The 12954-nt window shown below is 37.8% G+C and overlaps 1 protein-coding gene across 3 annotated transcripts; it reads right to left on the reverse strand.

Moving 5' to 3' along the window:
- Positions 1 to 5898: 5898 nt before the first annotated feature.
- LOC147606348 (protein NARROW LEAF 1-like) lies at positions 5899 to 9634 on the reverse strand. 3 transcript variants are annotated; one of them, XM_086792184.1, is made up of 6 exons: positions 9037 to 9634; positions 7873 to 8365; positions 7576 to 7719; positions 7180 to 7420; positions 6573 to 7073; positions 5899 to 6336 (listed from the first exon to the last, which is right to left on the reverse strand). In XM_086792184.1, the coding sequence occupies exons 1-6, from the start codon at positions 9132 to 9134 to the stop codon at positions 5954 to 5956; spliced, it is 1860 nt and encodes a 619-aa protein (XP_086648310.1). In that variant the 5' UTR covers positions 9135 to 9634; the 3' UTR covers positions 5899 to 5953. The 3 variants fall into 3 exon arrangements, with proteins under 3 accessions (XP_086648310.1, XP_086648311.1, XP_086648312.1); XM_086792185.1 differs by having other exon boundaries at positions 7873 to 8378; positions 9037 to 9603; XM_086792186.1 differs by having other exon boundaries at positions 7873 to 8242; positions 9037 to 9596.
- Positions 9635 to 12954: the final 3320 nt, after the last annotated feature.

The raw sequence follows: 12954 nt of genomic DNA on the forward strand, positions 1-12954 counted from the left end.
TCAGAATAATTCCATCACTCCCAAGTAAGTCCCTCTATTTTCCATAATTAAAACATATATATAGTTGCAATATTTGTGACCTTTTAATGATGTATTCTGCAGCAAGGTTGTTTGACGCTTGCAAAGTTCCTATCCTTCATAGTTTAAGTAAATAATTCTTGAAATATTTCTAAATAAGTTTTATCTTTCAACAAACGGTGACTCAAACACCTTCTAAGACTCAAGATGATCGATGGAGAAGAAGAATACCATGACGACTTCTTGAAATATTTATAAATAAGTTTTATCTTTCAAATGGTGACTCAAACACCTTCTTGCAAGTAAGCTCCTATCCTTCATAGTTTAAGTAAATAATTCTTGAAATATTTCTAAATAAGTTTTATCTTTCAAACGGTGACTCAAACACCTTCTAAGACTCAATATGATCGATGAAGATGGAGAAGAAGAATACCACGATGACTACTCAGACTCTTGAGGTAACATATTTATTGCATTTTATAATTTAACACTTTTGGTAAACTCAAGCAGAGATTTTATGCATCAAAAGTAGAACTTCTTGAAGGAACCAGCCCTTCCATCTTGAATTATACTTTATGGATTTTTCACTATGTATTAATCTTGTGGTATGGGACACGAGATTAATCCTATGTGAAGGATTCCAATGCATACTTATCTCTACATCTGTGTGGGATAATTTCTAGTGGTATGGGACACTAGAATTTATTACACATAGAAGTCCTTGATATAATGTATTTTGTTAGTAAACATACTTGAATTTATATAGTATATGACAATTGATCTCCTTTGCTCACATAAGCAAACAAGCATTTGAGGTCAGTTGCTTATCTAAGCAGAAGGGATGTTACATAATGTCCATCCTTTAGTTGTACGAGAGACGCCCGGACACTAGTGTGCCATCCTAGAGTGAATTGGTATCGTAGGTGACTTCACATTAAATACTGATTAGCTAGTGGTATTAGCATAGCTTGAGACCGTGCTTGACGGGTGTATGTTGTTAAAGTGTAACAAGTAGTGCCGTGCTTGACAACTGTATTGTGGTCAAGTGAAACAAGTGGACTATGCTTGACAACTGCACATGGTTGAAGTGAAACAAGTGGTTTATGCAATTGATATGCCATGCTCATTGGAGTGTAACAAGTGGCAGCTCACACCATGCTAGATGATGTGTACATAGTGATACTCTCATCATAGTGAAACAAGTGGTGAATATATACTGTGTTTGTGGTGAAGAGCAATGTCTATGTGTCACACATAAGGGATCTTATCTATATCATATTATTTTTATTATTTGTGATTTGATGATGGTGCAAGCATCACCAATTTTCGTGTCGCACGAGACTTTTTTTTGTTGTAACATTTTCTTTTATGCAATTGAGGACAATTGCTTCCTCAAACGGAAGGACTGTTATAGGTATATATTTGTTCACATTTTTTATGAATTAATAATCTTACAAAAATATGTTTAATTTTATTTGTGCAGGATTCAGTTTAATGGAATATGCAAGTGGGCACAAGATTAATGTATAGGTGTAAATGTGCACATAGTCATTTTATGTAACAAGACCCACTGGCAATTTTGTTTGGGCAAAGGTTTTTATATGTATAAATCTTAGGAGACTTCATATGATTAAAAATGTGTAAAGCAATACCCCAAAAGTGGGAAAAGGAAGCCCAATTTGTACGCTCACCTATTCTTAGCTCCTTGGGCTATTTTTATGAAATAAAAATTCTCTAAATACTCATGTCGTGGAAGTGGAGCTACATGGCATGGGGAGGGAGATTGCACCCAATCTTGTCTTAATGGTGATGTTATTTTCTTTCCTTTGCTTTTGTGTTATGCTATGTTAATTAATTTCAATTTAATTCAAGTGTTTGTTTTAATTTCAATTTAATTCAAGTGTTTGTTTTAATTTTTTTGATGTATTTTGTGAGTATTTAATTATTTCTTCAAGAAGATTAAAGGGTCCTGTGACAGTTTCTAAAACGCGCCCATTTCACAATTGTATGTCATTTTAGGCTATTTTAGGTACCCTTTTTGTGCTTTTTAAATTTTTAATTATTTTTTAATAGTATTGCCCAAGTTTGTGAAAAGTGGGTTTTAGGTGTCTTTGAACAATACTACAGTAAAGAAATGGCATATTTTTTTCGAGCTAGCCAAGTGTTAGTTCCTATAGTTGAGGGCCCCTTACTATGGGAATTTATAATTTTTTGGAGTCATACACAAGAAGTTGCCTAAAACAAATATCTGGCAAATTTGTGCGTGCACTTTTTTGAAAATTTTTAATTTTTTTTGGACTATGGAGCGACAACTATTTCTTTTACTTTTTTTAATTTATATTTTTTCTATTTTGTAATCCGAGTTTTGTTTCTATTTTTCATGTCCACGTTTATACTTCAAGTTCAGGTGGTTTCACTATTTCTAGGACGTGAAGACCATCTCCTAAGATTCTGCCATGTTTGGTGAGAGTACAACTAGGTGCATTTACTACATTATCCAACCCAAGTGGGAACACCTGGCATAATTAGTGGACCGAATTCAATGGGATTATTGGATTAAGCCTAATAAAAAACTAGGTTTTTATATAGAAATTAATTCAAAATTAATCTCTCTAATCCACCCACTCAAATCCAAATGTTGGTGAGAGACCAACATTTGCCATGTAAACAAGTATAAATTAGGATTTACCCTATGCCCAGATTTTGATTTTAGGATCTAAATACCCAAACAAAATCAATTTCAAGACCCAATTACAATTTTTTGAAAAAAAACTTCATAGCAAAACAAAAAAACTAAAAAAATAAAATAAAAATTATAGAAATTACAAAAATGGTGAAAGGATTGGGAGATTAAGGGTAACAAGAAGCAAAATAATAGCAAGAATCATACAGAAGAAAAATGGTGAAAGCATTGGGAGATTAAGGGAAACAGGAAGCAAAATAATGATAGTAAGAATCATACAGAATGCAAAAACGAGCATAAAATGCAACAATAATCCATAAATAAAATTGATTTTCCTACTCTAATGTTTCCTTGTTAGCATAATCTCGTTACTATTTAAACAACAACACACAAACACACAGAATTTTCAAGATGCAATGGTGGCTAAGCAATGGAGCTATTTCTCCCAACAATGTAGTGGAGCTATTCCCCAGCAGTGATGCCAATTATGGTGCCCCTAATGCCGCGGGAAAGGAGCAGGTGGCTAAGCAGTGGAGCTATTCCCCAGTAGTAATATGAACAGGAACAAGTACCTATAGAAGAGCAGGTATTCAAGCAAGTAGTACTTGTAGAAGAGCAAGTACTCAAGCACAGGTACCAGCAGTAGGTGTTGTAGATAGAAGCAGGTAGGTGTTGGTGGGCAGTATGGAGAGGTGTTAGAAGATGGCAATAGAGTGCAACCAAATATAGTATGTGTACCACACAATAAGGTATAACTGCAAGTTACAGCTGGTAGGCAGTAATAAGAACAGAAGGTCATCACAGCAGTAAAAGGCTGCCCACACACACATGGTCTGGGCATTCATTGACCAAAAGAGGGATTTAATTGACCCAAGCCCGTGCCCAAAAATAAATTATGTCCACACATGGCCCTTGGGATGTCCGGACTTTAATGAAGTCCGAATGCCCAAAGGTTATCAAACCTTTGCCCAAAATTTTAAACAACATACTTACCACCTATTCACATGCCTTAAACCATGTCAGAATACATAGCATTTTCATGGTTCACATGTGGGCATCCCCTGCCCATGAACTGGACACGTCATAGCAGGCAATCACATGAAAATAAGTCATGTGAAATCAGTTTCAAGCGAGCTAAGATGCGTGCACATGCATTATGCAATGGATATATCTTCCGTACCTAGAACCTGAGCATGGAATTGGCTCAGTGGGAACCCTAAAACTCAGATTCCACATTATGGACACACTATGAGTAGCATATGGCTTGGCCTCCTGTAGGTGACATGAGTTCTTGCCTCAGTACGGGTGGCATGAAGCTCCTTGGCCTCTTGTACCTTGGTATGAAATAGGCAAGAGCCACTAGGGCGGCCAAATGGTGACATATTAGCCTACTTTCTTCTAAACCCAGGGCTAGCACTAGTAGGTACATAACAACCTTATTGCCTTGCTACCCTGTTTTACCACACATGCAGGTGCTTTGTCTGCAGCCCATCATACTGCCCAACTAATTGCATCATCTTCTTCTACTAGTGCTCCAATGGCCGAGAGGTGAGTCATAAGACCGATATGATTAACATGAGTAACAAAAGACTCATGTGGATTCAACTTTAACTCAAAGAACTCAATCTTCAATGCAATCTTAGAGTTCTTTCCTTTTGCCCCAACAAATAATTTGTCAAGTGCTTCCCATGCTTCTAGAGAAGACTCAAGATTAGAGATGTGATGAATATAGTTATCACTAAGTGCCAATGTAATAATAGTCAATGCTTTATCATCTTTAACGATTGATGTAAGCTCAACATCTCTAGTAGAAGGCTTCTTCTCTTTCCCATTAACCACACTCCAAAGACTTTCCCTCATGAGATGATACTTGACCTGCATTTGCCAAGTGTGGAACCCATTCCCATCAAATCTATCCTAATTCATGGAGTGAGATGCCATTATAATGATGAAGGGTCTTACCCTCTGGTTATGTTCAATAGAGCAATGTCTAATTCTTTACAACCATGATTAATGCTTAATGATATATCTTAATTAAGATTAGTGCACCTTAAAAGATAGACATAAAAACTAGTTGATTTTGGAGGATAAAAATCATGCATCTAAAAACCTCAAGGTATTTAGAGAAAATCACCTGATTAATGACAAAATAAAGAGAATGTTGATTCTCCTCAACCGGTTGATGAAATGCTTCAAGATGATATGTGAGAAGCTTATACCACCAATTAATCACCCCCTAAGAGGATGTCTTCCAATTCGTTAAGAATGTGCCAATTTCTACATTTTTATGTTGCATTTGTGCCAACCTATAGCCGTTTCTTGCATAATGTAGTTGCAATTGAGCCAAGCTCTTTTAGGTGTGGATAGAGCTATGAAAGCGCTTCATTTTAATCCAAAAAGTTTTAGATTTGGTTGAGTATGGAAGGAGATATCATCAAACACTAAAAACTGCATTTTTCTAAAGAGGGGAAAGAAATGAGGGTTAAGGATATTAAGCAAAGGTTAACGATGAGGTTAGTGAATATGACTCTGACTCTAATACCATGTTAAAAATTAGGGTTGCAAAAGCTAAGGTGAATAACCGACATGATTAATAAGATAATTAACACTAATGATGATGTGGTTAACACGAGATAAAGTTGCATACAAGTGAGTATAGGCAAATGACCAGAAGACTTAGTTACTTTTCCAGAAAACTGGCCTTTATATAGGCAACAAAAGGTCACATCAAAAGACTCCGATGTGGGACAAATAACATGACCAAAAACAAGGACCCTAGCTCACCCCCACAACATGGATGGTTCTTTGCTTTCTCTTCCCCAACAACCCCCCCCCCCCCCCCCCCCAAAAAAAATAAAAAAATAATAATAATAATAATCCTCTCTCTCTCTCTCTCTCTCTCTCTCTCTCTCTCTCACACACACACACACACACACACACACATACCCCCTCCCCCAGTGTTTATCACCATCACAAAGTTCAAGCTTCTTACAAACCAATTCTCCCACATGCTAACATGTTTATACAGGATTGTTGGATGCTATGTAAGAAGGCAATTGGGGAGCATGTTATGATGCAAAGTTATGGGCACCACAAGGCAAAATTGTCCCATCAACTCTCTCTTTAACCCCATGACTAGTTCCCCTGCTCCCTAGAGTCCAATGAACCCCAAATTGAGCATATCCCAAGCTTACAAATTGAGGAAAACATGACAATCATTTTTAGGCAAAGAAACTTCATTTCTTACATATCTCATAGCCATCCTTGCTTTGCATGCATATCATACAGATGAAGGCCACATGAATGGTCTTCATTGCCAACATTCTTTAGAGCTGGCACATGCTCGCCTGGTTCATATCCTGTGTTCCTCTCTGCTTCTTCCACCCCGGAGTCGTGCTCTTTCATGAAGTCAATGGGTTCAACATCAAAATCTGATGGATTAACTAGAGTCCAATCACGGTCCTCGAGATGACCTAACTCGCCTTGAGCCAATCGATGGATTCTTTTCCGTAATTTGATTTTGGCAGTCTTGAATACAGGATGCTGGTTGGCCTCTATGGGTTGGTATATGCTTAGGGGCCTTGATAAACATTCTCCTGCAGTGGCTGCCAGCCATCGTTGTTTCTTAATGGCATCTGCACATGTGTAAGAATGTCAGTTCAACTCAGAAAAAGTGATCAAACTATTTATTAGGGTGCCCAATGACAGCCAACATGTACGTTGCACGTGTGCCCTGATTTCAAGGCATGCAATTGTAAGTGTCCCCAGTTTGATATGTAGATCGGATGTGTGCATGGGTTTTCACATCATGAACTGTAAGTTGCACGAGTTGATACTACGTAGCTTGGATATGTGAGTAAGCAAAGCTCACCTGCAAGAGCAAAATTGCTGGTGATCAATTCAAGTTGGAGACGATCTAAGAGACGCCCGAGATCCACAGCACTTGTCCAATTCTCAGGTCCATGCCCATTTCGCACTTTGAGGCGTCCACGGTTTGCCACTCCTCCCCAGATCATCCCCACAGGTCTAGGCAATTTTCTGCCCTCTTCAATCATTAATATGAGGCTGCCACTATCTCCTTCCAAATCAAAAGCCTGCTTATTTTCTCCTACAATGAGGAAGTCTGTGAAATAGCAAATGCCTCTCTGATCATTGTACTCAAGAGCGTAGGCCATGATGCTACCTCTAGTTAGTCCTGTGCTTCTACCAACTTTCATTACCTGCCTCCCCACTATGCTACCGACAGGAGCTAGCAGATCAATAAACTTGGCCTTCCCCATGTTTCCGACCCCTTTAACGGTGGTGGTCACCATTGACATATCAAATCCATCTCCAAATGGGATAAATGCACCATCGGCTCGCACGAACGTCTCTGTCCCATCATGACCCACCCACCATAGAAGTTGTTACATAAGACTTCAACTCATGAATGTATAACTCAATTGCTTAGAACGTGTGTATATAATGAAGCAAAATACCTGGGTTCACACTTGCAAAGATGTTGTACCACCGCTCGTCTGTGATGTATGATGTCGCCCTCTCCACTGCGCCCAAATAGATACCCGGCCCGCAGTTCGGTGGCAGTGGATGGAACATCTTTTGATTTGGGTAATCTAAATCCACTGCAACATGCCTGTTGGTCAAGAAGCCAACTTGACAAGCCCCCGTCCTACTTTGCACTATGGCTCCAAGAGTACCATAAGTTTCTTGACTTGCAACCTGATGAGGTAACAAAGAAAGAAAAGCAGTTAGCTTAATACACGGCTTTATACACGCTAAGGCATATCCGTGTCAATTTCCAAGAGTAGATGCAGTGCTATGGCATCCCTGTCAGCGTCCAAGAGGCAGCACAGTACATAAGAATAAATTTATACCTGAGATCCTGGACCAATGTATGGATCATTTCCCCGCAAACCTTCCACCAATTCTGTGTAAACCTGCTCCTTGGAAGTGAAACCTGGTGCGCAGTGATACGCAAACTCTACGACATCAACATCACACCAAACACCTCCGGGCCCCTGCAACACAGGCTGGCACGCTATTATCCCATGTTACACAGTCATTTCACAGTATTGCGCCCGCTGCAACTTGAGTACATCAGCATTTATTATCATAAATACATGTTACTAAGTGTTAATAGTACATGTTGTTAGCTGTGTATCACATGCTACCTCAAGGTGGACAGGAAGTCTCTGGCCTTCATGGAGCCATGCTTTCTGCACTTTCCGAGCCACAAACACAATAATGGCAGGAACGTCTGTCAGAACACCCTGCTTTGTACGGAACCCAACTGCAGTTCCCACGCTGACTCGACGTAGTTGCTTGCTATGATATGCTCGAATGGTCATCAAGTCTAAAAGTGTTGCTGCTTGTGGACCGCTCGGTGCCCTCTCACTAATCTCTGAGTTTAATTCCTTTTGCAGGCCATAGAAGTATGCTGTTCTCTCCATGGCAGTGCCATGAAGCCGGTATGCTGGAGGCCACAAGAAGTAGGCAGCATTATTTTCTGCTTGCAATGGTGAACTGTCTGCCCGTGGCGGCCTGTTAGAATTGCCAGAAGAGAGAGAGAAATCACAATCCACAGCTGATCCTTCTGATACAGGGGAAGAGGAACAGCACCATCCAGAGCGAGGCACTTTAGTGATGTCGATCTCCTCGACAGGCCTACAACACAACCCTTTATCCTACAGTCAAGCCAAGCACAAATCCACAAGACAACATGCCCATAGCCACGACATGGAACATAAACATGCCCAGAGATATAACACGAACCTAACATGCCTTTAGACATGACATTGGACATAATATGCCCATAGACAAAACATGGAACATAACATGCCCATGGACAAACAGCCATATGCAGTTCCAATGCTCAAAGGCATGACATGAACATTACATGCCCAAAGACATAGCATGCTCATAGTAGCATGTAATTTCTGTAAACATTGCAACTGCATGTGGCTTTATGCTATGGGCATTTATGCTCCATGTTATGCATTGGCATAACAGGACAATAGCATGCTCATAGACATGAAGCCACATGCAATCCACATGCTCATAGGCATATAACATGCCCATTGACAAAGGGTATGCCCATAGAGATGAAGCCAAATGCCCACAATAAAGCTTCTGCCCACACACAAAGCATTGAGCATGCACAGAAAAGAATGAGCCACCTGCAGGTTTACCCAGCTAGCCCTTCCTCTTTAAACCCCTCGAAACCTCCACTTTGCAGAATCTTTTCTTCAAGGGGAAAATTTTTTAAGTTTTTAATTGCGCAATTAAGAGATTAAATGCTATTAGTTTATATAATAAAGGCAGAATTGAGTACTTACACGCCATGAGCAAAGCCTTGAGGCATGTTAAGGTTCACAGGCTCTTCTGCAGGCTCTCTATTGGCCATGTTTAAAGCATCAACATGATCGCCCGCCATAGCCCAACAATCGCCCACCAATTTTTTCTGCTTCTTTAAGATCAATGGGCAGCTACAGAAATGGGCAACTGTAATGGAATTGGCACGGCTTTGATTATAATATAGAAATGCTAGGGAAATCAAGGTGCTGCAATTTTTCTCAATTCTGACGACAATTCTAGTAATAATTTGGTAACTTCAAGCGAGATTAAGGCGCCCTTTGAAGCGATTTTTTCAATAATTAGAAGTTCAAAGTGAAACCATGGCGCCCTTTAAAGCAAATTTATCAAATCCAAGCCATTTTACATAGTGTAGAATCAATTCAAGGCTCCCTTTGAGCTCTCTCCCTCTCTCTCTCTCTCTCTCTCTCTCTCTCTCACACACACACACACACACACATGCACACCCCAATGCAAGCTCCAAGTGTTTCTCACAATGCCAAATGATGGAACCCCCTCCTTAAGTGATTTCGAACTTGCTCACAATCCAATGCTCCCACATGCTAACATGTTATATAGAGGATTGTGCAAGAAGGCATCTGGTTAAAGTGGGAGGCAATTGGAAAAAGTGGAAGACACCAAAAGGCCAAAAATGTCCCATCAATTCCCTTTTCCCTCCTCCTTTAATGAAAGCAGATAAGAATGTGCTATTTTAAATATCAAAGTCCAATGAAAAACCTTGCCCCTCCTCCCTTAATCAAAGCCAATAAGTATGTGCTAATCAGAGGAATAACAAGTCAAAGGCATGATTGTGTCGTTGTTTGGCAAGGCATAAAGTTGTGTTGCTAATTGACTTTATTTATTAAGATAAAATACTGGGGTTAGGAAACATGCACCCAAGGAAATGAGTCTTTCCTTGACAATACTTAGGGCTTGTATCAAACTTTGGCAGCTCGTGTGTGGCCTCATAATGCTCAAGGAATAAAAAGCATACCAATAAAATTTGATTAGAGCTTACCAATGTGCACTTTCTATTCAATTAAAGAGAACAATAAGCATGAATGTGTGATTATATACCCCACCAAGAGAGTGAAAAAAGTAGTGTATGAATGGATTCTCATCATCGACTCTCCGCATCTCAATAAAGTAAAGTGTATACATAATAGTACCCCTTGTATAATCCTTGATAAAGTGTGGCGTGCATGCATACAACTCCACCAAAATAGTGTGAAAATTTGGAGATACGAGGTTGAAGCTCAAGGCAAACAAGGTATATAAAGACATTTTTAAAAAAACTCAAGGAGAAGTTGAATGGTTTATGAGTACAACAGCTTTTAAATCTAGAGTTTATATGCCTTTTATTTTTCCCACCTCCGAAAGTTACACTAAGATATGGATATACATGAGCATTAAACCATATATAAGGTATTCAAACACATTCATATACAAGACATTGATCTTCTATGGAAAATTGTTGAACTGAATGTATCACATGTTATATGTACCTTTTGTGTCATTCTCATCTTTCTCCAACCAATTTCCACACATATACTCAACTTGTCTCCACAAGAAGATTACTAGCAAGTAGCTATTTACTGTAGCAATTGAGTTGGATTACAAACGAAGCTAAGGTGGACCTAAAAGAATCTGTAGACCTCTTACCCTTGTCCTCTAAAAATGTGGTCAATTTTCACAATAGTTATGCACATGCTCAAGCATCCCTACATGCATGAGGTGGCAAGTGTGCTTGCAAGTTACTTTGTCACTTTAGTCAAGGAGTGATAATCCATGATAGTGTAGTCATTTCTTCCTAAGTGGTTCTTAGAGAAGCTACTACTTAGGAATGCAAATGTTATGTCGTTATGGATGAGACCCGATTTCTTCAACTTTAGAAAAAACTTTTTTTGTAAATATAGGCACAGGGCATGTACATTTTGACTACCACACATAAGAATATAATAAGAAATATTGTGTACTTATTTAAAGTTTTCAAGCTTTGTCTTAATCAAAACACACCTTCAATTGCATATATAACTTTCAAATAAAACACTGCAACATTACTAACATTCTTAATTATTTTTTGGGGACTTTATAAACAAGCTCATGGTACCGTACATAATATTTTTTAAAAAAACTCATGAAATACTTTGCAAGGTGCTACACTTTAAAGTTTTTAATAGAGCCAAGAATTAAAGATAAAGATGCTCCAAAATCAGTGATAGTGAACAAATGTTTCTTTTAAATCTCAAAGATAGACAAGAGGAACAACATCATTTCAATGTTGTTGTTTTTTTATTTTATACACATTTTATGATCATTGCAAATTTTTCATGTCTTCCACTATGCTTTGATACTTTAACCAACAATCAATTTCTTGGAGTGCTCACACACAATGTAAGTGCATAGAATTCAATGTCATAACTTCCACAAATTGATATTTTACTATTTATTAGCTTTGCAATATGCTTCCTTGTAATTATGCATATAGCCACCTCATAACTATATACATGTGATTTTGTTGATGTCTACTATTAGTTCAATGTATGAACTTTTTTTAACCAAGACCTACACCTTTGTGAAAGAACTATATTTGTACATACTCATACCCACATCTTTGTGAAAGAACAATATTTGTAAATACTAATTAATACCCTTGATTGCCTTAAAAGATGCAATTTGTGCCTTTATAATATGAAAAACTATGTTCTTAAAGTAAGAAGTTGACAATGTTGGACCAAGACCTACACCTTTGTGAAAGAACCATACCCGTACATACTCATACCCACACCTTTGTGAAAGAACAATATTTGTAAATACTAATTAATACCCTTGATTGCCTTAAAAGATGCAATTTGTGCCTTTATAATATGAAAAACTATGTTCTTAAAGTAAGAAGTTGACAATGTTGGAATTCATACATATGATTTTTTGAAGTCAAATATTTTAATATAGAATTTGTTTGTATATCGAGAGAGAGAAAAAGATTGAATTAGTTAAACACGTTTTTTCAATAATAAAGATGTATTAAGCATTGGCTTGATAGGCTGTATGGAAAATTCACAATAATGTCAATTGACATTGAAATATTCATCCATACATTTTTTTTTAAATGGATGCATACAACCACCACAAAGATCCATATAAGTTTAGTTTTTAAATGTATCTGATTCATTGTAAAAACATATTCTAAACGATCTTCCTTGGGTGCATTGGTAACATTTGTTCTACCTTTTGGCCATTTCTACGATAGGTGGTTGTGCTCAATTTGATACTTCTCCTAATACTAGGGAAAAAGAGAGTTTAGTATATATACGTCTCTCTCTTCCCCACAAGATAAGAGTGCCAAAGAAATAGTTTTTGAAAAACCTTGCACTCATTAAAAGTTACAATAGTGCCTCACTTGGTTAAATACTGACTCAAAAATGCATGTGCTCAATGAAATCATGCATTCTTCTTCTACTTTTTCTTTCTCTTGGCTTGAGAATGACAAATAAAACGAGTCAATCCATGAAAGATTTTATTTTGTCATAATGTTTACCCTTTAAGTAAAGAAAAATACTTCTTCATGCTATCTACAAAGATGGCCATGATAATGATTGTTTTCACAAACCCTCTCATTGATTCCTACCTTGTTAAATAGCCAATGATTCTCACCATATCCAAAATGAATATTTACTCACATATTGCAAGGGAATGTCAAAATATTCCACCTATAAATTTATAAGCATGTGCATGTAGATGGCTTTGAATTCCACCTCACTCTTAGATCTTATTAAGCTTTACTTCCAAAATATCATAGTAAATCATTTCTTCTTCCATGTTGAGTAATGAGAGAGAAGAATGCTAGACCGTTTCTCCATATAATCATGAGTGAAACATTTCTTAAACTAATCAAAATGAAG

This window comes from Cibotium barometz, chromosome 57, assembly GCF_041138505.1.
Source record: "Cibotium barometz isolate CiBa-2024 chromosome 57, ASM4113850v1, whole genome shotgun sequence".
NCBI classification, from domain to species: Eukaryota; Viridiplantae; Streptophyta; class Polypodiopsida; order Cyatheales; family Cibotiaceae; genus Cibotium; species Cibotium barometz.